This window comes from Silurus aristotelis (assembly GCF_946808225.1).
Source record: "Silurus aristotelis genome assembly, chromosome: 22".
NCBI lineage: Eukaryota > Metazoa > Chordata > Actinopteri > Siluriformes > Siluridae > Silurus > Silurus aristotelis.
Window position 1 is genome coordinate 14,559,872 of NC_139595.1, and position 27,821 is coordinate 14,587,692.

The 27,821-nt window shown below is 37.5% G+C and overlaps 1 protein-coding gene across 5 annotated transcripts; it reads left to right on the forward strand.

Moving 5' to 3' along the window:
- The first annotated feature begins 135 nt into the window (after positions 1–135).
- Positions 136–22,980, forward strand: LOC310717579 (BICD family-like cargo adapter 1). 5 transcript variants are annotated; one of them, XM_083525832.1, is made up of 11 exons: positions 136–153; positions 1,725–1,987; positions 5,221–5,436; positions 10,785–10,901; positions 11,143–11,289; positions 11,721–11,900; positions 18,595–18,744; positions 19,314–19,400; positions 20,440–20,549; positions 21,122–21,242; positions 21,788–22,980. In XM_083525832.1, the coding sequence occupies exons 2-11, from the start codon at positions 1,769–1,771 to the stop codon at positions 21,983–21,985; spliced, it is 1,545 nt and encodes a 514-aa protein (XP_083381958.1). In that variant the 5' UTR covers positions 136–153; positions 1,725–1,768; the 3' UTR covers positions 21,986–22,980. The 5 variants fall into 5 exon arrangements, with proteins under 5 accessions (XP_083381958.1, XP_083381959.1, XP_083381957.1 ...); XM_083525833.1 differs by lacking the exon at positions 136–153 and having other exon boundaries at positions 1,505–1,987; positions 19,323–19,400; XM_083525831.1 differs by lacking the exon at positions 136–153 and having other exon boundaries at positions 1,511–1,987.
- Positions 22,981–27,821: the final 4,841 nt, after the last annotated feature.

A 27,821-nucleotide genomic window follows, 5' to 3' on the forward strand; every position in this document is an offset into this window, starting at 1 on the left:
ACCGGTTTTTATCCCCTGAAAATTAAATGACCACCAGCAGTAGCTCATATTCATTATTAACAAACCGTGCTTGCCAAGGTTTCATTAGGATGGGGAGGGTTGCCAGATTGGATCAACAATTCTCAGACTTGTTACGGTCTCAGCATTGCTGAGGTAAGAATTCTACCTCATTTATCTGAATGTGGCATGCTCGAAAATAGGGAATAGCTTTAGGTCTTTGGGGATAAAAGAGATAGGTTTGTCATTCTTGATCTAACTCTAATTTTTTAAAGAAGAATTAGTTAATTTCACAAAGTTAAATTTATTTATAGACATTTCTTTGTCTGGTTGTCTGTTTAAATCCCTGGTTCTGTCTTTCTCTGGTTGCAGACTGTGTGTAGTTTTCAGTGTATTTGTCTTCTGTGTCTTTGCATGGGTTTCCTCAAGATTCTCTGGTTTCCTTTCTTCTTCCAAAAGATTCAGGTGCGTGATCCAATCCAAGCAGCCAATCATTTTAATGCAGATCCCAGAGCTTCACACCATTTCTGTGTGAAGCTCTGATATCTGCATTAAAATGATTGGCGGCATGGATTGGATTACCCACCTGAATCTTTTGGATCTTCTGACAGGAAGGGTGTGATAATTCAAATCACCACTCTTCAATGAATATGATAAGCAGTAAATCATTTTAAAACATATCTCAAAGCAACAAGGTATCACTCCTGGATAAACAGAACGTGTATAAATATATTTCACACTATTAGATTTTTTATTTCAGGTTTATTTGTATAGTTATTTTTAACAATGGACAAAGCAGCTTTACAGAGATAAAGAGGTTATAAGTTTAGATTTATCCCTAATGAGCGAGCCAGTGACAAGCAGCAAGGAACAAGTCCCTGAGATTGCATGAGGAAGAATCCGACTAAAAAATGAACCCATCCTGATCTGGGTGGCAACGAATGTCCATTTATTATAGTCCCATCATTGTTGAGGTGAAATATTTAGTGATAGGTGCTTAAATGCAGAACTGTTCATGCAAACTGGGGTCCTTGACCATTGTAGTAGACTGCTGATATTAAGTTCAAATCCATGCTCAAAGTTCTTGGGTTCCTCCAAAAGTTAATGGATCTTTAAGCTGTTGATGTGGAACCATCCCCAGCCAATGAATGAGAACTCCATGGAGAGGGAAGGTGTCAGGATGGATCAGGCAGATCCGAAGAGAAGAAATGGACATGAACACGGTTCCTAAGGAGCATGTTTAGCTCGACGGGGGAAAGAAAAAAGGGATTTAATGACAGAGTGCAGTTGAGCTGGTCCAGACTCCACATGTTTGTGTAAAACCTGGTGATCTGGGTTAAAACAAGTCCATTTGTGTGTTGTCTGAACATATGTTTCAGTTGAAAGGATAAGACATTGAAAATCTGAACTTTGGACCATTTATAGAAAGGAGTTAACATGGGCAAAATCACTTGCTTAGAGCAACAGGAATAGCTGTCAGTTATGAGTAGTCCAGATGTTGTTGCGCACACACCATATTTTGAATCCAGATTTTCAACTGATATTTCCTTTGGCACCTTGGATTCACTTTATTCACACTGGCATTGAGGTTAAATTCCGTGTAACCCACACCGCCACCTGTAAGTGACAAGTCCCGCCTTTCATTCGGTTGGAGGTTCAGAGTTTCCTTCCATCCTGACCTGCCACCTCTCTGCTTCATCTATTATTCGCCCTCATTCTGCCTCCAGAGAGCGTCCACGCCGGACCAGCTACACCTGCTCTCGAGTGCATAATGAGTCGGTTGGAGGAGATTTGTTTTCGAGCGCACAGGATGGACCTGGAGGAGGATTTCTTCCCGTACGTAGACGGAGGCGAGGTGCGCGCCGCGCTGCTCCGGAAAGAGGAAGAGCTCGTGCTCGCGGCTCAGCTCGGGAACGCGCTCCTTTCCGAGAACCTGCAGCTGAAAGAAGAGAAGAACAGACTGCAGGAACAGTACACGGAGAAGATCGAGGTAAGGCGAGGTGTAATGCCGGGTAGAAAGATCTTCTGGCATCTGTCAGAGTTTCCACTTGTTACAGTCACCAGGGAACTTTCAGGGGAACAGAAATAAGGTTTCCCTTTTGCTTCACTTTTGATTAATTGTTTGTTGCAAAGGTTGGGGGAAAAAAAGAAAGCTTGGGAAGAAAAAGTAAAGTTGGGAATTTTTGCACTTGGTGCAACTTTACGCAATATGCAACTGCTTCACCAGTCCATGTAGAGGAGAAGTAACTCATGCATGCAAGATCTTTTTACATTCATAAAAAAATTTTAAAATAAAAAAACACAGCTTTTTTATACACAGCTTGGAGCATCTTATAATAATGATTTAATCCTATAATATATAGGATTTAATAATATATGTATCTTACAGCAGTAATAATCGGAAGACTCTAAAACAATTGAATAGTCATAATCATTTAATGATATAATAATAAGAATTGTACTAATTTGCTGACCAGTGTTTTGTTGTTAGACAATTAAAAGCTTAATATTTTAAACCACAATATTTTGTCGTGTACTTGAATAAGAACAGTTGGCAGGGAAGTATATGAAATGTGATAAAACCCAAACCCAAAATGTATATGCTATAATGTGCATCTTTTAAAACTGATATTTAAGATTACTAGATATCTTTCATTTCTCTATTTTGTTATCCAACACTAATATTTTTTTTGCACCGCCTTTTGGTATATAACCACATCGCCGAAGCAAATCATGTGGTCAATTCTCGTCTTGGCACCACGTTCCAGTTTTTCCATTACTCTGTCATGAGATATGTCTGTCCCAGTCTTGTGAATGGCAAAAGTCTTAATAACTTCCTGATCATAAGGCTGCTAGAGCAACTCGGAACTCAGCAACACCTTAAAAAAAAAACAGTTTAATGCTGTATATCTTAACCTTTGTAGCCTTTGACTTTGCATAGCTTCTTGAGCTTGGGCTTGTAGGCAACAGTCTGATGGATTTGGGATGGTTGTAAAGTTGTAAATAAATACGCATAAAAAATGTTGAATTCATGCTGCATAACCTTTCACAGAGTGTTATATGATGCATAAGAAGCAGTCGTATCCATTGAGCACACAGCAGTCCTGTAATCATATGCTTAAATGAGGCATGACAAATGGCACCTTCTTTGTTTTGGTAAAAGAGAAGAATTTCCCTGTAAAAATTTACGCTCTGTATATACGTTATGTAGTTGTGTTGTTCACTGGGCTGTTTACGCAGGGCCTCCTCTATGTCAAGAGGTCCCTTGTGTTCAGACAGCCGGTTAGCAATTAAACCAGCTGACGTTCAGTTGTTTAGCAACCTGAAAGAATAATAAGCTGTACTCAAAAAAAAGAACATATGTCTCTTGTTGTTCTTGGTAAATATATTATGTGTCTGCTTGGCAGTGAGTGTCACATCAACCAAGACTGTCTCTTTTGCTTTAATGTCAGCATACTTTCAGTTTTTTATCAGTGGTTTAAAGTCGCACATGGGCTTTTTAGTCACTTGTAAAATTTCTGATTGGCAGCGGTTGCCATAAGAGCATTTCTGCTTCACAGCTCCTGTGGTTGCTCTGCAGGTTTCCTCTGGTTTACCCCGATTTTCTAAAACATACATACGTATGTGAAGTATGTAGATGAAATGTCAGTTCATGATTGCCCCTATGTTAAATGCATGTGTTAATGTGGATGTGTGAAACGCTGACAGGCTCCAAAACCTGACCTACTTATTTGTCTTTCTGCAAATGAATGAATGTATGAATTAACTATTTTTCCAATTTCATATTCCAATTACATTGTTAATATCTAAGATTAATAATTTGAGATCAGGGTTAAAGAACGACTGGCCAGTATACTGATCATAGTTGCTATCACTCTGCCTTTGTTTCTGATTTCTATCTCCGTTAATATTCTGTTTAGTTCTCTGCAGCCTGTAAATTGTATTTGCAAGAAAAGAAAAAAGTCACTTCTCCTTCCAAAGGACCGATTAGAACTACTAATTCTCACTGTACCATGTAGATTGTAATTTAAGTTTAACAGCATTTAAAAAAAAAACGAATTCATTAATAGATGAAATAAAAGATTTTAATTTATTTATAGATACATTTTTATAGGATTTTCCCATCTTCAGTTTGTCAATGCCTACAGAAAGTCACAGAATGCATTTTAAGATATGGTTTATTGATGATAATTATGGTGATGATGATGTTGATGGTGGCAGTGATGATGATAATGATGATGGTTATTAGTAGTAGTGCAAGTAGCAGTATGGTTGGGCTGAGGACTCGCAATTTATTCTATATTTACACCACAGTACTTTTGAATTCTGTTATAAAATCCGAGTTTCCAAGGAGTTTGTTCTTTTATACATTCGGAAAATTTCAGACAGAGGTGTTTAGGCCTTTTAGCCTCTCTCCATAATTACATACGCCGACCAGGCATTACATTTTGACATTATAACATTATGACCGGTGAAGTGAATAACACGGATTATCCCTTCATCATGGCATCTGTTAGAGAGTGGGATGTATTAGGCTGCAGGTGAAAATGTCAAAATTAATGTGTTAAAAAAAGGAGTTTGACAAGGGGCAAATTGTGGTCAGTATCTATCAAAAGTGGTCCAAGGAAGGAACAGAAGTGAGCTGGAGACAGGGTCATGGATGTCCAACACTCATTGATCCACGTGGGTAGCGAAGGCTGGTCCGTGTAGTCCGATCCAACAGACGAGCTCCTGTAGCTCAAATTGCTGAAGAAGTTAATGCTGTTAATGCTCAATGGGTCAGAAAAATGAGCAGCAAAAATGAGACCAAAACAATATCAGGCAGGTGGCCATAATGTTATGCCTGATCGGTGTAAAACCACCAGCGGCAGATATAGGAATTATTATATTGTAGCGGTTTGTTTTAGCAATAATTATTGATACGTATAACTATGGACATGTTAGCTCAGTGGTTAAGATGTTAGACTTCTGATTAAAGGTTGTGAGTTTAAGTCCCCAGCATGACCAAATTACCATTGTTGTTTCCTTGAGCAAAGCCTTTAACCCTCAAGTTCTTGGTTGTATTAATAAGATCATTGTTTCTCTGGATAAGGGCAAAAGAATATACAAGTCTCAAAAATGCAGTGTTATCTGTAATAAAAAAAAATCCTTGTTTTAGTCCAAATTTTTAAATGCTTCTGGAGATGTTGTTCTACACACCTTAACATGTCCCTTTTTTCCCAGGAGCTGGAGCAGGAGAGATATGATCTGAGGCTGAAGCTACAAGGATGCCAGGTTCAGTGGGAGAGTCAAGTGGGCGAGCTGGAGCGGGATGTCCGGGCACTGAGTGCCCAAGCTGAGAAGCTGACACGACAAATAAGCGAGGCAGAGAAAGAGAAGAGTCAGAGAGAAAAGCAACACAACGAGATCAGTCAGCAGATTCAGGAACAGCTTCAAGCAGTGAGTGCTACTTCTGTTTCAAAAGACTGAAAGTTATTAATGACAAATGACCATTTGATAGTAAACGGTATTGCCTAGATGCACATTTCTATGAGTAGAGAATTCAGCTAAAAGAACAATCATATCACTGCTTACAGTGTACCATGGTGTGGTTCAGCTATGCCAGTCTCTTGCCCGCTTTCTATTTTTCTGCAACTGTTCCTGGTTACATTTGTATTTACTGTAATGCTTCTTTAAACAATTTCCAAAAGTCCAAATGATTCTGCCATTATCACTCGCATTTAGTGATTGTGTGCCATACAAATACACTTTACGGTAACTATGTTGGTTTACTGAGTGATTCATCCGTCTTAAATATCAACCCGAGGAACATGTAGCTGACGCGTCTTGGAAACAAACATGCTGACTCAAACCCGACTGCTCAGTTGTTCATGTAATCTCAGCGCTAAAAATAGAAAGGAGAGAATGCCCCTACCTGAATCTTTTTTATTTTTTTGCCCTAAGGACACAGAGTCACAACACACATACAGCATCACTCCCAGCTGTTGCTTCTGAACTAAAACATGTAGCACGTAATAAATGAGGAGTGGCATTACTCACTACTGAAGCTTCTATAACACTGTTTTACCACATCACAGTTACAAAAGGCAAACAGACGTTTAAGAAGAAAGGTAAATGTCCGATATATAAAATACGAATAAGATAAAAGCGCTCTAAGCTGTGTAGTGTTGTACAGGTATGTGGATTAAAACTATTTGCACTGTAGAAAAAACAAGAAAGCATTCCTTTGTGTGTTTATTGTCAGCAGCATTGCTCGTCTTCTTCCTGCTTCCTTCCTGAGCGCGAGATTGTATGAGAAGTATGTGGAGCATAGAAAATAACATCAAAATTAGAGCAAATTAAACCGTCACCTTGCTAAGGAAAATTAATGATCCATTATAGACCTATAGAAAAGTTTACTTGGTGTTCCAGAGAGTAAAAAAAAAAAAAGTATAGGACATGACTGTGCTCCTCTATTCGAATCTAATCTCCAAAAAGTCCGCTTCTGTCAAGGTCAGATCTGGCACAATACGTCAGCGCTTGTCGCTGGGTTTTCACAAGGACTTCTTATCTCTTTTATTGGAGTAATCCGAATGGCTATGAGGATGATAAAAGAGATGAATGCCAGGGCCTGTCTTTTTTGAAAAATTATTTTTTTTTTTTACATTGCTCTACTGCTTTGTCACACGTTCACGCATGTTTCCTGATGAAATTCCGACCTCAGGCTTGTTTTCTTGCCAGAAATCAAAGTTCAAGGAAGCTAGTGCGTTTACAAGAATCGCTCCATCCCTTTAGAAGTCTTAGGGCGGAGGAAATAGCTCATTTGTGCCGTGCTTGCAATATGGATAAGTCGCAGATTTTGAGCAGAGGAAATGCAGAGTTAGAGAGCAGCTTGAAGCATTGCTATAATATACCCGAATTGAGCAGCTGGGAAGAGGATATGCCTTTACCGGATGTAGTCAGTAACGGCTCTTTTATTTCCAAGCTGCCTGAGAAGGTGAGTTTGGAATCTCCTCAGTTTGTATAGCGCAAGACTGAGAAATAGCGAGTGAGTACGAAAAACAGAGGGGAAGAGAGAACTATGATGTTGTCCTGAGGTTACTCAATCTTAGAAATTTGGCTACTGCTTATCAGGCAGAAATGTGAAGGAGGATAGGCGTAGGGAGTCAGAACATGTAGGAGACGCCATGAGTTACAGGGTCAATGGAAACGAGAGGCGGCCATGCCAGGAATGCCGTATCTGCTGGTACCAGTGAGAGCACAGACAGCCAGAAGTTTGTGTGTGTGTGTGTGTGTGTGTGTGTGTGTGTGTGTGTGTGTGTGTGTGTGTGTGTGTGTGTGTGTGTGTGTGTGTGTGGTGTGTGTGTGTGTGTGTGTGTGTGTGTGTGTGTGTGTGTGTGTGTGTGTGTGTGTGTGCATGTGCATGTGCATGTGTGTGCTGCAGTTTGGCCTTTCAGCCCATAAACATCCTGACATTCTCACATAGAGCTTTCTCAGTTGCACTGTTACTCTGTTGTCAAGCTTTTGTTTGATTTCTAGAGAAAAGGAAATATATGAGGTTACTGCCCGCCTGTGTCAATATATGCACACGATAGCAGGATGGCTGATTTAGTGATGCTTTTTTGCATGTCTGTCAAAACAAAGCGGAGAGGTACATGAGAGGAAAGGACAAACTACCGTACACATTACTTTATGTTCAATTTCATGACCATCAGCATGCTGGCATTTCATGTAAAACAAACGTCGGGTGACAGAAAAGAATCTGATAAAACATCAGGTAAAATGTCGGGCAACATAAAACTAGCCGTTTTTGTTCGTGTGGTGCGTTTCAAATGCCGAAACATTTCCTCCCCGCACACCAAATAACCTTCGAGCCTGTTTATTGTTTTGTAAGTAAACGGGAGCTTTACGACAAATTTGTTACAAGGTTTGTTATGACTGCACAAATCCTCCTGACTGAAATCAAGCCGAGGGCCAAGCGAATGAGATTATAGTAAATTATTCACTATTGTGCTCTTTGTGATGTGAGAAGATAAATATTAAATGAAGAATCACCTGAACGTGGACAAATTATCTTAATTCACCATCAAACTTATTTTTCAGTGATTTATTAAAAAAAATTAAAAAACAAGCTTCATCTGAGACTAAAGGTCCATTATTTCATCATTTTCAAATGATTGTTTATTGAAATCCTGTTTTATTAGTGTTTACTGTTAAAATGTACACACTTTAGGGGCAAACTGACACCAAAATAACCTTTTTTTCATTTTACTGAAACAACACAGGATACAATTTTTAAGACTTTTGAAGTCTCTAATATACATATAGTAAAAAGGTCATTTTGTTTTGAGTAGAAGTTTCAGTGCTTGTAAACAACAAACATATTAATATTAGTCCCTGTTTCATATTCTGACCCCGATTCATCTGTTTACATTTATAGCATACGCGCTAATCCAGAGTGATTTACAGTTATACCAGTTAGCTGCACAATTAAGGGCCTTGCTCGAGGGCCCAGCAATTGCAGCTTCATAATGGTGGGATTTCAACCTGACTTTCCGATCAGAAGTCCAACATCGTATTCACTGGGCCACCCCTTCCCACTTGTTTATTTTAGTAAGATGAGATAAAGATCGATCAGGATTTCCAGGTTTCTACTAAAAACGTCAACAGGATGTGCAATGGAAAAGAGAGCACTAAAAATGAGGGGGATTTGTTTCACTTTAGATTGAAACCCACCCCTAATTCAAGCTCCGCCCCACAGGGAAGAAGTCATGCTTGGGTCGTCTCATCCTCTGTTGTTTCCTTACCTCTCTAGGGGTTTGGTCCTGACTGGGGGATTCAGCTGTTAAAAGCATTAGCAAACAGTGAAAAGGCCCCCCACCGTGTGCTTATTTGCACGTTATGTTGCATGTAAAATGCATTATATCACCAATTTGCAAGTTACAGAGAACGTTTCTATATGTGCTTATTTCAGGGGGGGAAAAGTTGCATTGTTCCACTATTTATTTGGAAAAGAACAAAAACAGTGGACAGGCTCAGAATGGTCACTAGCTTTGTTTGTGGATTTCATTACCATTGAGTATGACTAAAAAGCAGGCCGCACACCCCGTAACCCCCCAGCTGTGCCTAATGTGGCATGATGATGTGCCACTGCCAAGACCAAGATGCCACACTCCATCTGCCGAGCTCGCCTTTGATCCTCTCTCGAGCGTGTGTGATGGGAGCTGACATGAGGGGGCACAGACCGCCGAATCATGATCAGGCCACCCTTTTGTTTTAGCATTGACAAACACACATAACTCTTTTTCACTGTTTGGTTGCTGAGGCACATTACTTGTGGCTTTTTTTCCAAAATGTAATAAGCTGTTTTTATTGGAATTAACAAGGAATCCATTGGAACCTTCACTGGATAACTGTATGTATGGATGTAGGTTTTCCTATCAAGACAACGTTTAGCCTTTTTTCATGGTTTATAGTTTAAAATATAATTTAAATTGTAATTGTAATAAATTGAGGATGTTGTTATTAAATGTCTGCATAGCTTGTGACAAACCTGTTTGCACTGCATAAATTAACTTTTTTTTTTTTGGATCCGGAACAACTACTTGGAAGAAGTCATTGTTTCTTTGTATTTATAAAATGAACGAAACCCTAATCATCACCCTGAAAACATGATCATTATAGTGAAACTTGGTGGTAGTAGCATCATGTAGAGCGTTCCCCATGCTTACATTTTTAGAGTTACATTTCAGGCTTTTTTTTTCCTTCCAAAAGAAATGATTAAATTGCTTTGTGTGTGTGTGTGTGTGTGTGTGTGTGTGTGTGTGTGTGTGTGTGTGTGTGTGTGTGTGTGTGTGTGTGTGTGTGTGTGTGTGTGTGATTTACATTCAATATTTAATTTTCTAAAGATATGATCTACTTATTTCAGCATGCTTCAACAAATGTCTTCGTTCATTCCATCCTTCATCCATTCACCTCCTTGATATGTGGAATTGTCAGGATTTTCTCCTTTTAAGAGAAATTCTTCAAGCTGGACATAAAATGCTAAAGAATCCATAGAGCTCATAGCGTTTTATTTTTAATGAATTCACAAAACTTTCTTTCTAAATCCTTGCATTGTTGTGTATGTTTTTTTAAGTTTAATCATTTAAAAAATGTGGTCAAAGTGCGAGGCCGAGACTAAACAAACTTGCGGTTGATACTTGATACATTTCTGAGGGAATTGTATCTTTAACTAACAGACTTTAACTATTTTACCTCTACCGAATAATTTTGGTACGAATACGTGTTCTACTGATACAATTGTTTTAAATAGTCAAATAATATGGTCATAAAAAACATCAACGACAGTCGTTATCATTAAGCAGTTTAACACAATTGAAGATTGTGTGTCTGTGAGCAAGTGAGCGGTAACAGGTAAACTCCCTTGAGGAAGAAACATTGAGATTACATTGAGATTAACTCACCGTTGCATAAGAAAGCATGACATCACGTGATTTGCTTAAGTTTTAGACTTGTGTCTAAGAATCATCACTGTATTGAAGTCCTTTCTGTAATCATCTGAGGACTCTTATTTACCATAGGTTTGTTCTAAGCATCTTTTTTCTCCGGTTTATCCAACCTAGTGACTAGCCTATTTTTTATATTTTGCAGCAGTGTGGTACTACAATTTAAACGTTCTGCTAATATATCACTGATTGCCACATTTGTGAATAAGCTGTGTTTATTGTGTTACAACCTCATAGATACTGTTAACATGTCGATTCACTTCCATTAGGTGTTAATACCACATTTGTCCATGTGTGTAGGCAATGGAGGCGAAACTGGCCGTCACGGCTGAGCTGCAGAGCCTGAAGCAGGAGTTGGAAAAGAGGGGCCACCCGAAACCACAAGATGAGGAATTGCTCAGTGCCCTTAAAGAACAAGTGAGATATTCAGCCTTATACACACACAGCACCTAGTGAACTTTGCCTGCTTTTCTGCAAAGAACCAGTATACTTTGTAGCTTCACTCCAGGATTTTTGCACTTAATAATTGCCAATTTATGATTTTTATTTTTGTGTTAAGGACTCTAGAGGTTCAATGGGAGATTGTCTTGTTTGTTGAAAGAGAGTTTGCACTAGTTTTTGATACACTGTAGATTTACAGTATACAGTATTTCTCCAGGTTGCACGGCTGATGCAGCGGGAGCAGTTTTTGGAACAGCGGTTGGAGACAGTGTGTGAAGAGAACACCAAGCTAAGAGAGAGTGTATCATCGCTGTGCACACGACTTGCCCTGCAGGAGCACCAGAGTAAAACGCAAACACAGCAGGTGCATAGTACACATACCTACAGTCATCTTGCAGGGAGCGGTAGCTCATTAGTTAATTCCCTGAGTTACTGATCGGAAGGTTCAAGCCGTGGTATCGCCAAGCTGCCACTCTTGGGCCCCTGAGCAAGGTCCTTATTTCCAGTTTGAATGTCTTGAATTTTCCAGTTTAATGAACAATCGAGGTTTCTGTGGTTATTTCTAATCTGGTACGTTCCATGAAAGAATTTTCAAGCACATAAAGTAGCATTTGTCTCACACTTTACATTTTGTATTCACACTGTCTATAACTTCACTAGTAATCTGTATTAGCATTTAATTTATTCATTTATTATTTATTTATCATATTGCTTGGAAAATATGATTTTACAGCAACATTTGTTGCTGTCAATGCAAAATAAGGCTTTAATCTGTATTGTTAAATCTATGTGTAGCTAGCAGAGGCCTGGCAGGAAGTGGAGCTCGCGAAAGGCAGAGCACAAGATCTCCAGTCTCAGATAGAGGAACTTCAGGAAGAGGTTATTCTCCAGAGGACTGCTGATGGAGACACATCCCTGCTTTCAGAGATGGAACGTAGTCTAGACGCCTTGAACTGGAGCCAAGACAAGAAGCATGTAAGCGTCCCAAAAAAAAATTCAAAAGGCACCACTAAATCACCAGTGAAAATAATATATGTATAATTCAAAATTCATGACCTTCAAAATATTATGTTCTGAATAATTAATGAATGATATATGCAGTAGAACCTAATAATAGTACGATCACAAAAGGTCAGTGTTATGGGACATAGCAGCCACACCTGGTAGTGTATTGAAAGCCTAGTGTATTCTTGCTAATTAAACTGGGGTGGAATCAGGTGTGGCTCCTACCTGATGAATATGAAAACCTGTATCCCTAGATAAGATTGGACACTTCTGCTTTGTTTAGATTTAGATTGATTTCATTGTCGTGCTGAGAAGATTAATGCCATTTTGTATTAGATAGATAGATAGATAGATAGATAGATAGATAGATAGATAGATAGATAGATAGATAGATAGATAGATAGATAGATAGATAGATAGATAGATAGATAGATAGATAGATAGATAGATAGATAGATAAAAGTTCAAACAACCTCCTGTACTGCTTATTTCTACAGTCAAGCTGAATAAATCTTTTGTTTCGTCAGTAGGTCTTTGAGGGGATACTGTTTATTGCTCAGAACAGCTGTGAGTTTATCCATTGTTGTGTTATTGTCTCTAGCCTAGAGTTTTCCATACCTGCGGTTCTCATTTCTGATACAACTAATACTAATTGCTAAATGACCACAAATCAGCATAACAAATTAATTTGATAATTATGGCTAAAATGTAATGTTGTGACAAATACAGCCACAGGTAATACGGTTACAGTCTTTCGTCTTCTCTGGTAAGAAACTAAGTAGTAGGCCTAAATAGCAAGACCATTTATAGTGTAGTGGTCTATAATTTAGAAGAATCAAATGCACTTGGGACTTTGTCCAAGTAGTTCCAACTTTCATGAGGATTAGATAACTTGCATATCAGTGTGACTGTCCAGTCGCTAAGCAAAAATAAATAAATAAACCTTTGGACAAGAACTTTTAGTAATTTCCAAACTCTGGTGACCTGCTGAGATGTTATTATGTTTAAAATGTTTTAAATTGGACTAGTCACCAAATATTGCTAGCTGTTTTATAAGCATGTTTGTAAACTTTTTGACCAAGCAATAGATTAAATATAAGGCGTTCCTCAAGGTTCTGTGCTTTTCCAACAATGGTATATCAGTTAGCTAATTAGCTAAGGCAACAAAATTATACTATATGGACAAAGGTAATGACATTTCCAGCCATACATGGTACTTTTGAAAGCTGTTACCACTAAGCTGAAGGCACATAATTGTATAGGATGTCTTTGGATGTGGTAGCATTAATTTTCTCTGCACTTGCAATAGGAGACTTAAACATGACAATGCCCCTGTACTCAAAGAGAGCTCCAGGAAGATATGCATTACATGGTTTGGATGATTTTGAATGGCCTGCTAAAGAGATCTAAACTCAACCTTATCGAACACCTTTGGGATGAATTGGAACACTGACTGCACCCCAGGCCTCCTCACTCTGCATCAATACCTGACCTCACTAATTCCCTTTTGGCGGAATGAACCAAAAGTATATCTCTAAGTAAATCTCCACAGCCACACTCAAAACCATAAAACCATAATAGACCATCTTCCAAGAAGGGTAAAGATAATTATAATGGCAAATTCTGCCTGGAATGTGGAATGGGATGTTGAAAAACAAAGTGCATACAAATCTTTTGGCCAGTTGTCCACAAACATTTGTCCTTATAGTGTATCAAGATTTTTTTTCTCTACATCCTGGCAATGTCAGACTTGATATTGTACATGATGCATGCATACAAATTTCCTGCCAATTCCAGGACTTGACTAGCGCAATTTTAGGATTGTCAGGGTGCCTCAGGACCTCAGAAGCGTCAATAAGAATGGAATCTTACACATTTTTAGCCTTAAATACTTAGCATTTTGCATTTTTGTGTGTTATATTAGTGGACTATTGTATTGATTGGTTCAATTTTACCAAAAATAAACCCACTTTCTTGAAGCTCTGAAAAGATTTACAACCTTGGGGGCATAAACTCAAAAAGAATAATTCTAATAACTGAAGTGAGCCACCTAGAAAATCAGATTGAGCATCTGTATGAAAACATATTTTACATATTTAACCCAGATAAGTATTTTCACATTCGGTTTAAGTCACAAATGAGTGAAAAGATAAGCAAGTGAAATGGACTGAAATGCAAAACATAAGACAGGGGAAAATGTATTGTGCTGTTAAAGTGTTTTCATCTTGCCAAGACAGAAATATTAGTCAAGTAGTTATAGAACGACACGAAAGCGAATTCTAATCTTATATTTATGCATTTAATATAAACTGTGGCATCGGTTCCGTTTGTTATCTCTGCTACAAGGTTATACTGCACTATAAATATATGTTGAAGTGTTTTCCAAATATGGAAATGCTTCACGAACTATGATGACAATGATTATAAAAGCATTATAAAACACCTGACACAAAGATTCCTGAGCTTCTTGCTAGAGAAGCTAGCTAGCTTTTTTGAGTGTATATATATATATATATATATATATATATATATATATATATATATATATATATATATATATACAGTGAGGAAAATAAGTATTTGAACACCCTGCTATTTTGCAAGTTCTCCCACTTAGAAATCATGGAGGGGTCTGAAATTGTCATCGTAGGTGCATGTCCACTGTGAGAGACATAATCTAAAAAAAAAAGTCCAGAAATCACAATGTATGATTTTTAAACTATTTATTTGTATGATACAGCTGCAAATAAGTATTTGAACACCTGTCTATCAGCTAGAATTCTGACCCTCAAAGACCTGTTAGTCTGCCTTTAAAATGTCCACCTCCACTACATTTATTTTCCTAAATTAGATGCACCTGTTTGAGGTCGTTAGCTGCATAAAGACACCTGTCCACCCCATACAATCTGTAAGAATCCAACTACTAACATGGCCAAGACCAAAGAGCTGTCCAAAGACACTAGAGACAAAATTGTACACCTCCACAAGGCTGGAAAGGGCTACAGGGAAATTGCCAAGCAGCTTGGTGAAAAAATCATTAGAAAATGGAAGAAGCTAAACATGACTGTCAATCTCATTCGGACTGGGGCTCCATGCAAGATCTCACCTCGTGGGGTCTCAATGACCCTAAGGAAGGTGAGAAATTAGCCCAGAACTACATGGGAGGAGCTGGTCAATGACCTGAAAAGAGCTGGGACCACCGTTTCCAAGGTTACTGTTGGTAATACACTAAGACGTCATGGTTTGAAATCATGCATGGTGCGGAAGGTTCCCCTGCTTAAACCAGCTCATGTCCAGGCACTTCTTAAGTTTGCCAATGACCATTTGGATGATCCAGAGGAGTCATGGGAGAAAGTCATGTGGTCAGATGAGACCAAAATAGAACTTTTAGGTCATAATTCCACTAAACGTGTTTGGAGGAAGAAGAATGATGAGTACCATCCCAAGAACACCATCACTACTGTGAAGCATGGGGGTGGTAGCATCATGCTTTGGGGGTGTTTTTCTGCACATGGGACAGGGCGACTGCACTGTATTAAGGAGAGGATGACCGGGGCCATGTATTGCGAGATTTTGGGGAAAAACCTCCTTCCCTCAGTTAGAGCATTGAAGATGGGTCGAGGCTGGGTCTTCCAACATGACAATGACCCGAAGCACACAGCCAGGATAACCAAGGAGTGGCTCTGTAAGAAGCATATCAAGGTTTTGGCGTGGCCTAGCCAGTCTCCAGACCTAAACCCAATAGAGAATCTTTGGAGGGAGCTCAAACTCCGTGTTTCTCAGCGACAGGCCAGAAACCTGACTGATCTAGAGAAGATCTGTGTGGAGGAGTGGGCCAAAATCCCTCCTGCAGTGTGTGCAAACCTGGTGAAAAACTACAGGAAACGTTTGACCTCTGTAATTGCAAACAAAGGCTCCTGTACCAAATATTAACATTGACTTTCTCAGGTGTTCAAATACTTATTTGCAGCTGTATCATACAAATAAATAGTTAAAAAAATCATACATTATGATTTCTGGATTCTTTGTTAGATGATGTCTCTCACAGTGGACATGCACCTACGATGACAATTTCAGACCCCTCCATGATTTCTAAGTGGGAGAACTTGCAAAATAGCAGGGTGTTCAAATACTTATTTTCCTCACTGTATATATATATATATATATATATATATATATATATATATATATATATATATATATATATATATATATATATATATATATATGTACACAAGGACTGGGACAGCTGACTTTTCCAGCCATACAGTGCATTTTTTTTCCAAAACTGGTAAAACAGTGTTGGAGGACACAACTCTATAAAATACCTGGATGAGGCATAACATTTTCCCTTTGCCTGAACTAGGAGATTCAAACCTTGTTCAAGCATGATAATGCCCCTGTGCACAAAGCTAGGTCCATGAAGATATAATTTACATGGGTCAGAGTGGAAGATTTGAAGTGGCCATCTATAAGAGCTCTGACCTAAACCCTTTTGAACACCTTAAATTGAAATTCTGACAGCACCCCAGGCTTTTTCACCCTACAACAGTACCTAACTAGTATGGTAAATTTAACAGCCTTAAAATCTTGATAAGTAGTAAAACATTATTGTAGAGTGTTCTGTTTGTGCTCTTACTTAAGGATACTCATTGGACAAATATAGATTATGAGACTTCAGCCAAGGTTAGCAAATAAAGAAACTATTTGTCTTTATATTTGTTTTAAGGTGATAGAGTAAGAAGTTTATTTAGTTAGCTTACCTCATCGTTGGTTAAGCTTTTCAAGATCACTATGGGACCACGTGTGTGTAAGTAATGAGCATTTTGATATCATGGAAAAAGCCATTATATGCTCATCAACAGAACAGTGTACAATATGTTAGAATAATGATGGTAATGATTTACTAAAATTCCTTGATAATGATGTTAGGTTGTTGTACCTCATGTATAGAATTCAAGCTCTTTTGATATTAAATTATTTGCATTAATTTACCTGTTGGCAAACCTGACTGGCATTCCACATGCCGATGATGCGATGGTGCTTGATGAGGGTAAGAGGGTAAATTGCTTGTGAGTTCATATTGCAATATAGAGAAATGAGTGAAGTGAGTCCTTTGACCACTAACAACATTTGGGCCATCTGGCATGAATTCAGCTAAGGTAACTTTTAGCAAGAGACTTAAATTCTCCACATCTCTTGGAACTATAAGCAGGTGTTGATGCTTCTATTGAGAAAAGGCAACAGATAGAACCATTTTGAAAACGATTTTGAGAAATAATAAATTACCTGATGAGATGAGGTGCAAACAATTTATAGTTTTAACAAGTAGGCATATTCGTTGTTTCAATGGAATTTGTACCATACTGAACACAGTAAAATATATATTTTGTGTGGAGAGAGTTATTTATGTACATTGCAAAAAACATTAGTTACTTGGTTACTTTAGTTGTATCTCCTTTTATTGTCCACAAAGTGAATATCTGTCTTTGGCTTCACCATACAGTGTAAACAAGGACAACAGCTTGAATACATTAAAATGGTATAAAAATCACCATTAATAATAGCAAGTAGAAGAAAACATTTACATATTTTTCATTGTGGTTGATATAATTATTACCAGGCAAACAGCAATAAAATGCCATAGCTTACGGCGCTCATGCTGGCTAGAAGCACTAGCTTATTTACATGTTGTTTCTGTTATTGTTTATGTAATGTCTCCATCTCGTCCTGTCACTTGCTGGTTTCTTCACATGTCTCATTGCCCACAGCTTTTTCCATTTAACCTTGTAATTAGGTTGTGTTCAAACACCCCTCTGTTTCCAAAGTATTATATATAGTTGATTTTGTTCTCGCCATGTACCAAGTCTTTGGTGTTTGATTTCCCAGTTTAGATATTTGTCATGCTCTCTTTCTTGCTTTGCATTAGTCCTGTTGTTTTGTTGTTTGCCTTTCCTGTTGCCTGTTTACGGTTTTGGATTTCGATTTCGATTTGTCCATCTGTTTCATGAATAAAATGTTCTTGCATTTTTCCAGATCCTGTATTCTCATCTGTCCATATTGCATCTGTTTAACTATAATCAACTATATGGACGAAATGTCATCAACTATAATGGATTAAATATAAATCAAACAATGAACATAACTCAAATTTAGAGGAATTGGATGAAGGTCAGAAATCACAGTTAGTGATGGAGAGTAGCTGTTTAGTTACTGATGAGAGACGGATAGCACTGAGAAGAGAGAGCTATTTTGTAAAGGAAGAACAATGAGACTTAACAAAAACCTCCTAAATTCCACCAATGAATAACCTGCCACTGATGTAAAAAAATCTAAATAAATGTAAATAGTTCCTTAACAAACAGGCTGTATAGGTAGGATAGTTCACCAAGGAATGAAGTCTAGGGCACTTTTGTTTAAGTTTTGTTTTTTGGTTGAGAAAGATTGTTTTAGGGATAGGTGTACGGGACTCTAGTTATATAGCAGGTAATTTAGTATTAACAAGTGCAGTTACAGTAATAAACATGAAGTTACTTTGAAGACAATCTAGTCAGCTTCATCTCATACCAGACAAAAATATTGATAAATTACTAAAGGTTGAAAATTATACAATTTATTTCAGTTTATGACACATTAATAATCATTTTTGATCATGTGTATTTAGGTCATACAGGAAGTGAGCTCCATCCTAGACATGCTGCTTCCTGTTTCCCATGGTTCTGAGGTTTCATGCAATCGAGAAGATAGCCTGCAAGGCATGCTGGGACAGTTGAAAAGTTCAGCAGAAAGGATTGTGCGCAACGGAATGGTGCAGGTGAGCACTGTGGCCAGGCTGGTACATACCCACATGCACATGCGCATACACACACACACACACACACACACACACACACACACACACACACACACACACACACACACGCGCGCACACACACACCGCAGACACCCTCTCTCTCTACTAGTCACACATGCACATGGAAACAATACCCTAAACAATAGCTGACCTCTTTTTCCCCTGCTAGCAACATTACCATCTGCAACCTCTTCACATCAGAGGGCATTTAATGTATTTCCATTGCGTATGTCCAGTGGCTGTTGATTGATAAAAATCTACAAATTCCTATTTTGGTATTATTTTATATTATTCCTATATGAAAAAGGAAAGATCAACAAAATCAGCAGTCTGTACAACAACTCATGAAATGAAAACATTTGGTTTTTATCAGATTTTGGTCATTACATTTAAATGAAAGGAAGCAGAGACAGAATAGAAGGGCACTCACATCTGTACTCTTTGTTCTAGTAGTGCTTCCTATGGCCTGTAAGAAAGGTGTTCCCTCATATCAGGTCCATGATACTGATGTGCCATGTCTGTGTTTCAAGCGTCTTCAGGATCTGAAGAAGCCCATTGTGGGAGGAGACCTGGCTCTATGTGAGAATACAGCCTGTATACAGGAGCTGCGAGATCAGGTGACAATGCCTCATGTGTTAAAGCTATCAAGGGGCCAAGGGCTGCTTCTGACCTCGCTTTTGTCCTCGAGTTACAAAAATGCACTGATGAGCTCGGAGGAATTTCAAGACAAAGAGTTCTTAAGAGTAGCGCTCTTCAGCTTTCAACAGTGGCTGAAACTAAATGACTGAATTATTGGCTGCCTTTTTTTAATTATTTCGCCATTTTAATCATATAGTGAGTCTTTTCTATAATGAGTATCTTTTCTTTACTTCAGTTTTTCGTTCACTGTATACCTTTTACTTTTACTTTCATTAGGTTTCAAAAGAAAAAGCTGCTTCCTACTTATTATCTTCAAACCTGACGCACCAAATTATCAGATAGCTTTTTAGCATCACACAGCTTCAAGGAGCTGATTGAAATTCTTAACCAATCTAAAAGATGTGAAAGCAAAAATAAGATTATTATTATTATAATACTCCTCACTGTCCGTCATCTTTTTTGCTAATTACATTTTGTATTAGTTAAACTAGCATTCAGCTAGTCAGGTAACATTGTAATATCAGAAGTACTTTCATGGAGGCTAACATCTAAGGAATAAAGCTGAGAAACATCTGAGAAATAAATCTGCATTTATGTCACCTTATCTGTCTTAATGTCTTAAATATTTGTTCAGATAGTTTGCATTGTCAGAGCAACTATCATGCTAGCTAACATTTGAGATATCATAGTATTAGCTTTTTTTTTTTTTTTTTTTTTTTTACTCCTAATTTTAAATCAAGGCTTTTAAGTAATTGAGTGATTCAGAGATCTAAATCTAAAAGTGTACAATATTCCACTTTCACTTGGTTGAAGCAACTGTAGCTGTGAAACTTTTACCAGAGAAAAAGTGGGTACTGTTGTCTACAGTAATTAGTTTTTTTGCATATAAGCACATACATTTACATCCGATTTAATTCAAATGCAATGTACATTTGATGGATTTTTCAATTCACAGTCCAGTGATCACATTTGACTCATGTTAAACTCTGTCTAACGTTTCTTTTTTTTCCATGTCAGAATGCAGAGCTTTTAAAAGAGAATGCTGAACTCAGACTTAAATCAGACAGCTGGAAGGATGACGAGATCGTTCAAAGAGCTATAAAGGACAGAGATGACGCCATTTCGAAGTACGTACGTTTCTGTATTGCGTAAAGCATGTAAAGGATTTTTATATCGATCTGGAAAGGCTCCATAACACTGCGATGCACATGTGAAAATAGGCTTTAAAGTCGCCCCAAACTTTATATCATAAAGATTTTTACTTCATCATTATTTATAATAGCCAACCACGATCCAGTATTCAAATGCACCATTGGTACAATTTCAGCTGTTTAGCTATGTTAAATCATTATTATCTAATGCTAAAAACATTTAAACAAGTTTCCATGACTTTAAAGTTCTCAGACCACAGAGCTGGATGAATTTTCGATTCTACCAGGAGAGTATTTCGGCTGCAAACCAAATCACGGTGCTCAATGCTATAGGACTTGTATGGCGAATACTCCACGTTATAAATTGTGTTGTGTGTAAATTTCTGCCGATTATTAAGATTTTTGGAAGGAGCTTCCCTTGACCAGGGCTCTGTAACAGTCATAAATAGATTAAGTTTATTTTTTTCTGACATGGAAAACAGTGTAGCAGATGGAGTACAGTTTAACAATAACTTGTACATGATGTTTTGCCTCTCCTCTCAATGCAGGAAAACGGCAGTGGAGGCAGAACTGGTGCGAAGCAGAAACGATATGATGTATTTGAACAACCAGTTGCTGGAGGCCATCCAGCGTAAACTAGAGCTATCTCAGGAACTGGAGGCCTGGCAGGTGGGAAAAGTCTCACACCCTCTCTCTCACACACACAAGAACAGTTTGTGTTAGAAAAAGGTTAGGGTCAATTTCTTCGCTGCAACTTGATGCTTCCTGTCAGACAAAGAAAAAGTCTTTAAAAGTTGTTAGACTTTAAAGGACATGTCACCCAGGACCACTATGAAAGGATTTGATCAGAACAGAGGGCAGGGTCGATTTCCTCACCTCCAGGTGAAGCTTCCTGTTATATGATAATAGAGACGAGACTAATCAGGTAAAAAAGCGGTGTATGAGAGCTGCCAGGCATTACATTTACAAACACTGATACATTGTCTCAATATGCCAATATAGGAATAATACATAATTATTACGTGTCTCCCCCTGCTGGAGCAGAATGAACATTGCAATGTTCAACATTTACAGTTTGAGCACAAACATGTGCAGGTAAAATAAAAACACCATCAGTACTATGAAGATGCTGCAGGCAAAGCAACTATATATTTCTTCATTACTCTCACAGAATTGTACTGTATTAAATATTGTATCTGTATTGCTTTTAAAAGGATGACATCCAGGTAATCATTAACCAGCAGCTGAAGAGCCAGACGGAGCAGCAGACGCAGTCAAAGAGGTCCGGTGGAGGCCGTCTCTCATTTTTCCGCAAACCGCTGAAAACATCGACCTCTGTGTCCTGCATACCGGAGGCCACCACAGTGCCCAAACCTGTGCCCTGGAAAAACTGGCTCAAAGTGGCCAAATAAACCACACTCACAGACAGGAGGAAATGCACAAAAAGACCCACACTACCTGCACACTGCTGCATGGAGCGAATCAGCAACAGAATATCATATACTGTATGTGATTTCGCAAACTGTATAGTTTTGAGCTCATAAATAAAACTAAAACGACATTCTTTATGCAGCCAATCAGAAAACACTATTACGATGTAATGACAAAGGTGGCTTACATAAACCTAATTCTGACCCGAGAATCCCGAGATTTATAATCACAACGGACATTGTTTGTGTGGTTTGTGTGATGATCAAATACACTGTATTTTTTTGGTTACGCTCGTATTATTCATTTAAAAACAAGGGAACAAATCTATAATTTAGTGAATTGTTCAGGAAAAAACATTTTCATTGCAATGAACTGCATCAAAATATGCATGAGTAAATAGAAATGTGTTAATGTGCCTGCAGAACATGAATATTCTACGTTTGTAAATATGTAATAATATAGCAGAATAACTCAAATTGAGTTGGCAGTATTAAAAAAAGAAACACTGGTGGATATAAATGTCTAGGGCCTGTATGAATTTCAGTATTTAGCTTATGTGCCACATCACCTCCTGATATCCAACTGATTCGATCTGACTGCTATCTTTGTACATGAGTGTCCTAGAAGTCTTAAATAATAGACGTGTGTCAAGTCTGGTACATCTAGACTTATACTTTATAATCAGTCAGGGTCTCCTTTGCTGAGACAGATTCATACATCATAGTATTTTTCTTTTCTTTTTTTTTTTTTAATCTATTGGCTCAAGTGTGTTAAAAAAGAACACAAGGATGAAGGATCGCTGCCCTATAAAGTTACTACTAAACTCAGTTTAGTATTGTTTGTAATATTGTTATTATTATTATTATTCATTAGTAATAAGTTATTTGTATTGGTAAATATGGCTGTGAACGCATAGTTGTAATGTATATAATAACTTGTCGACTCCTGACTTACCCTGTAAAATAAAAACTTTTTTTCAACATTTAACATTTTGTTTGTCAAGGCATTCGACCAAATTACACGTCTGTGGTCTATTAACGACAAATGTGTACCGTAATGTGTAATCATTTTGGTGTCCAAAGACATTTATATATATATATATATATATATATATATATATATATATATATATATATATATATATATATATATATATATATATATATATATACATATATATATATATATATACATATATATATATATATATACATATATATATATATATATATATATATATATATATATATATATATATATATATATATATATATATATATATATATATATACAGACCAAAAGTTTGGACACACCTGCTCATTCCAAGAGCTTTCTTTATTTTCATGACTATGAACATTGTAGAGTCACACTGAAGGCATCAAGGGCTATTTGACCAAGAAGGAGAGTGATGGGGTGCTGCGCCAGATGACCTGGCCTCCACAGTCACAGGACCTGAACCCAATCGAGATGGTTTGGGGGTGAGCTGGACCGCAGAGTGAAAGCAAAAGGGCCAACAAGTGCCAAGCATCTCTCGGGGAACTCCTTCAAGACTGTTGGAAGACCATTTCAGGTGACTACCTCTTGAAGTTCATCAAGAGAATGCCAAGAGTGTGCAAAGAAGTAATCAAAGCAAAAGGTGGCTACTTTAAAGAACCTAGAACATGACATTTTTCACACTTTTTTGTTATGTATATAATTCCATATATATAATTCCACGTGTTAATTCATAGTTTTGATGCCTTCAGTGTGAATCTACAATTTTCATAGGTATGAAAATCAAGAAAACTCTTTGAATGAGAAGGTGTGTCCAAACTTTTGGTCTGTACTGTATATATATATATATATATATGCAGTTGTATATATCAAAGACAATACGAAATAAAAGGTTTATCTCTTTAAGACAAAGATTTTGTTTACTAGTAGGAGGACTTTAACTTTACACCCTAAATTCATTAGATCAGAATATAGTTTTAGATAGATAGATAGATAGATAGATAGATAGATAGATAGATAGATAGATAGATAGATAGATAGATAGATAGATAGATAGATAGATAGATAGATAGATAGATAGATAGATAGATAGATAGATAGATAAGGAAGTTTTATGTATATGCAATTTCTATGCTTTCAACAAGCTACTGAAGCATCAAGCATAAACATGAAAAACTAGACTGTCACTTTAGATCGATTAAAACAATTATTAAATGTTTAATTTTCATGTTTATGTGATTGTAAATTGCAATAATAACGTTTAATGTTTAAGGAGTCGAAATGCTACACAGGGCCACAATCATGAAGTTACTATTCAAAGAAACCATACAATTTAAAGCCTTATATAGAATATATAAACTGCGTGCATGAATATATACAAAAGCGGTTTGATGGTAATCTTACTTACATTCATTGAAAAAAAATTTTTTTTAAGGGTTTTTAATTATTTCAGAGATCAGCAGATTAGTGGTGACATTATTGTATTGCAGCGCTCTATTACACCACAAGGGGGCGAGATAGAAAACATGTCTTAAAACCAGTCAAGTCTCTTCTTAGAGTCATTTCAAAGGAATTTAGGGAGGACTTAAAAGGTGCATCATTTGAGATATTGCATTAAAGATCTTAATGTACTTGAAACCATCGTTATCAACTTTGGCAGAACTCTCTGACCCAAGAGTGACCTGAATATTCAACTTGGTGTGTTCAGTGTGTACTTACAGTGAGGGAGTCGGTGTATAATCCTCAGAGTAAAATAAACAGAAAAAGACAGATTGATTCAGAGGTATTAGAGTGATACTGCGTGCAATTTCTAGTGAACTTCTCCTGAATTTACATAACCGTTAATGTAACACTGAAAAGTATCTATTCGCCTTTTCTTATTTGTTCCACACAAGAATTTAAAGGTCAAATTAAATTGAAGTTTATTGGAAACATGACTAATGGAATGTCCAAAATGAGCAAACCACAGGAATATTCACACTCAAAAAATGTGCTGGACATCCTTTATTGCTCAGGGATTTTAGGTCAATGGTGTACATTCTAGGAAAAAGCACCATACATGGTAACAGGAAACAAATTGTCTGATGGACGTTTGCAAATATTAACTATATTAACTTGAATCAGATTGAAAAACAAACAAGCAACAACAAAAAAACCAACCTACTGAAAACCATGTGAATAATTATTTTGGGTTGTAGACAATCTATGACTGATAAATGCTCATTCTAAAACAATGACTAACGCATGTAACCCAATTATACCCAATTATATGTGATGTCATTGCAAACACAAAATATAGAAAATGACATAATTGAGTATCAATGAGCATCAAAACAAATCCCAGTGACAGTGATCATGACAGTGATTATCACAGGTTACTATATTAAATGTGATTTATTTGTATGGTGCTTTTAACAATACTTTCACTAAAACTGTCATAAGGCAGCTTTACTGAAGTGTATTAATTCGGGATATAAACTGATAAACGATCTGGTGAGGAAATTATGGTGAAGAAAAAACTCCCTAGAACTACATGAAGAACAAAGATCGAGAGAAACCAGATTTAAAAGTCAACCTGTCCTAACTTGAGTAACAGATTCAGGTTCCTATTCAAATAATTGCTCAATTATTCTGTCATTCTGTTTGTGTGTCATTTGTTTTACTCTTACATTGTTTACACATACATATGTAGTCCTGTGTGTAGGCCTGCTTATGTCTTGGTTTCGTGTTGTTATGTGTAATTCTGTGTTTAATTTTTTTTTCCTAGAGGAACATTGCATTGTGTACTGTACTTCTCTTGAGCATTCAATATATACAGTGAGGTAAATAAGTATTGGAACACCCTGCTATTTTGCAAGTTCTCCCACTTAGAAATCATGGAGGGGTCTGAAATTGTCATCGTAGGTGCATGTCCACTGTGAGAGACATAATCTAAAAAAAAAAATCCAGAAATCACAATGTATGATTTTTTAACTATTTATTTGTATGATACAGCTGCAAATAAGTATTTGAACACCTGAGAAAGTCAATGTTAATATTTGGTACAGTAGCCTTTGTTTGCAATTACAGAGGTCAAACGTTTCCTGTAGTTTTTCACCAGGTTTGCACACACTGCAGGATGGATTTTGGCCCACTCCTCCACACAGATCTTCTCTAGATCAGTCAGGTTTCTGGCCTGTTTTTGAGAAACACGGAGTTTGAGCTCCCTCCAAAGATTCTCTATTGGGTTTAGGTCTGGAGACTGGCTAGGCCACGCCAGAACCTTGATATGCTTCTTACAGAGCCACTCCTTGGTTATCCTGGCTGTGTGCTTCAGGTCATTGTCATGTTGGAAGACCCAGCCTTGACCCATCTTCAATGCTCTAACTGAGGGAAGGAGGTTGTTCCCCAAAATCTCGCAATACATGGCCCCGGTCATCCTCTCCTTGATACAGTGCAGTCGCCCTGTCCCATGTGCAGAAAAACACCCCCAAAGCATGATGCTACCACCCCCATGCTTCACAGTAGTGATGGTGTTCTTGGGATGGTACTCATCATTCTTCTTCCTCCAAACACGTTTAGTGGAATTATGACCAAAAAGTTCTATTTTGGTCTCATCTGACCAAATGACTTTCTCCCATGACTCCTCTGGATCATCCAAATGGTCATTGGCAAACTTAAGATGTGCCTGGACATGTGCTGGTTTAAGCAGGGGAACCTTCCGTGCCATGCATGATTTCAAACCATGACGTCTTAGTGTATTACCAACAGTAACCTTGGAAACGGTGGTCCCAGCTCTTTTCAGGTCATTGACCAGCTCCTCCCGTGTAGTTCTGGGCTGATTTCTCACCTTCCTTAGGATCATTGAGACCCGACGAGGTGAGATCTTGCATGGAGCCCCAGTCCGAGGGAGATTGACAGTCATGTTTAGCTTCTTCCATTTTCTAATGATTGCTCCAACAGTGGACCTTTTTTCACCAAGCTGCTTGGCAATTTCCCCGTAGCCCTTTCCAGCCTTGTGGAGGTGTACAATTTTGTCTCTAGTGTCTTTGGACAGCTCTTTGGTCTTGGCCATGTTAGTAGTTGGATTCTTACTGATTGTATGGGGTGGACAGGTGTCTTTATGCAGCTAATGACCTCAAACAGGTGCATCTAATTTAGGATAATAAATGTAGTGGAGGTGGACATTTTAAAGGCAGACTAACAGGTCTTTGAGGGTCAGAATTCTAGCTGATAGACAGGTGTTCAAATACTTATTTGCAGCTGTATCATACAAATAAATAGTTTAAAATCATATATTGTGATTTCTGGATTTTTTTTTTTTAGATTATGTCTCTCACAGTGGAAATGCACCTACGATGACAATTTCAGACCCCTCCATGATATCTAAGTGGGAGAACTTGCAAAATAGCAGGGTGTTCAAATACTTATTTTTCTCACTGTACGTTATAAGTAATTATAATGATTTTGTATTATAAAAAAATTCCCTTTAATAACTGATATTACTGTATATAAAGCACTCTTATGTAACCTTAAGATTCATTATAGTTTAAATGAAGTCTATTTTGCTGAAGTTATTCTTCAATTGTTCCTTGACCTTTGGAAACAAAACTATCGACTGCATTTCAAAGCCATCCTCAGTGGTACCATTCACAAAATTACATGTGGAAATCTAATCTGGAAAGAAGAAGGAATCATTTTAACTTGTATGTCAGGTGTAGCATGTGTAGCTTGATTTATTTCCATCAGTACTGTTGATGTTCTAATACTGGTTCATTAGAAATACTATTCATAAAATGGAAGAAATGCTAATTTAAGAACCTCTGGAAGATGTTTGTCTAGACG

What these genes read in the sequence shown, in the direction of transcription:
- LOC310717579 (XM_083525832.1), top strand. Translation starts at nt 1,769, where the DNA reads ATGAGTCGGTTGGAGGAGATTTGTTTTCGAGCGCACAGGATGGACCTG. An exon ending in AGTACACGGAGAAGATCGAG is followed by an intron (nt 1,988 to 5,220) that starts GTAAGGCGAGGT and finishes CTTTTTTCCCAG; the next exon opens with GAGCTGGAGCAGGAGAGATA. An exon ending in AGGAACTGGAGGCCTGGCAG is followed by an intron (nt 21,243 to 21,787) that starts GTGGGAAAAGTC and finishes TGCTTTTAAAAG; the next exon opens with GATGACATCCAGGTAATCAT.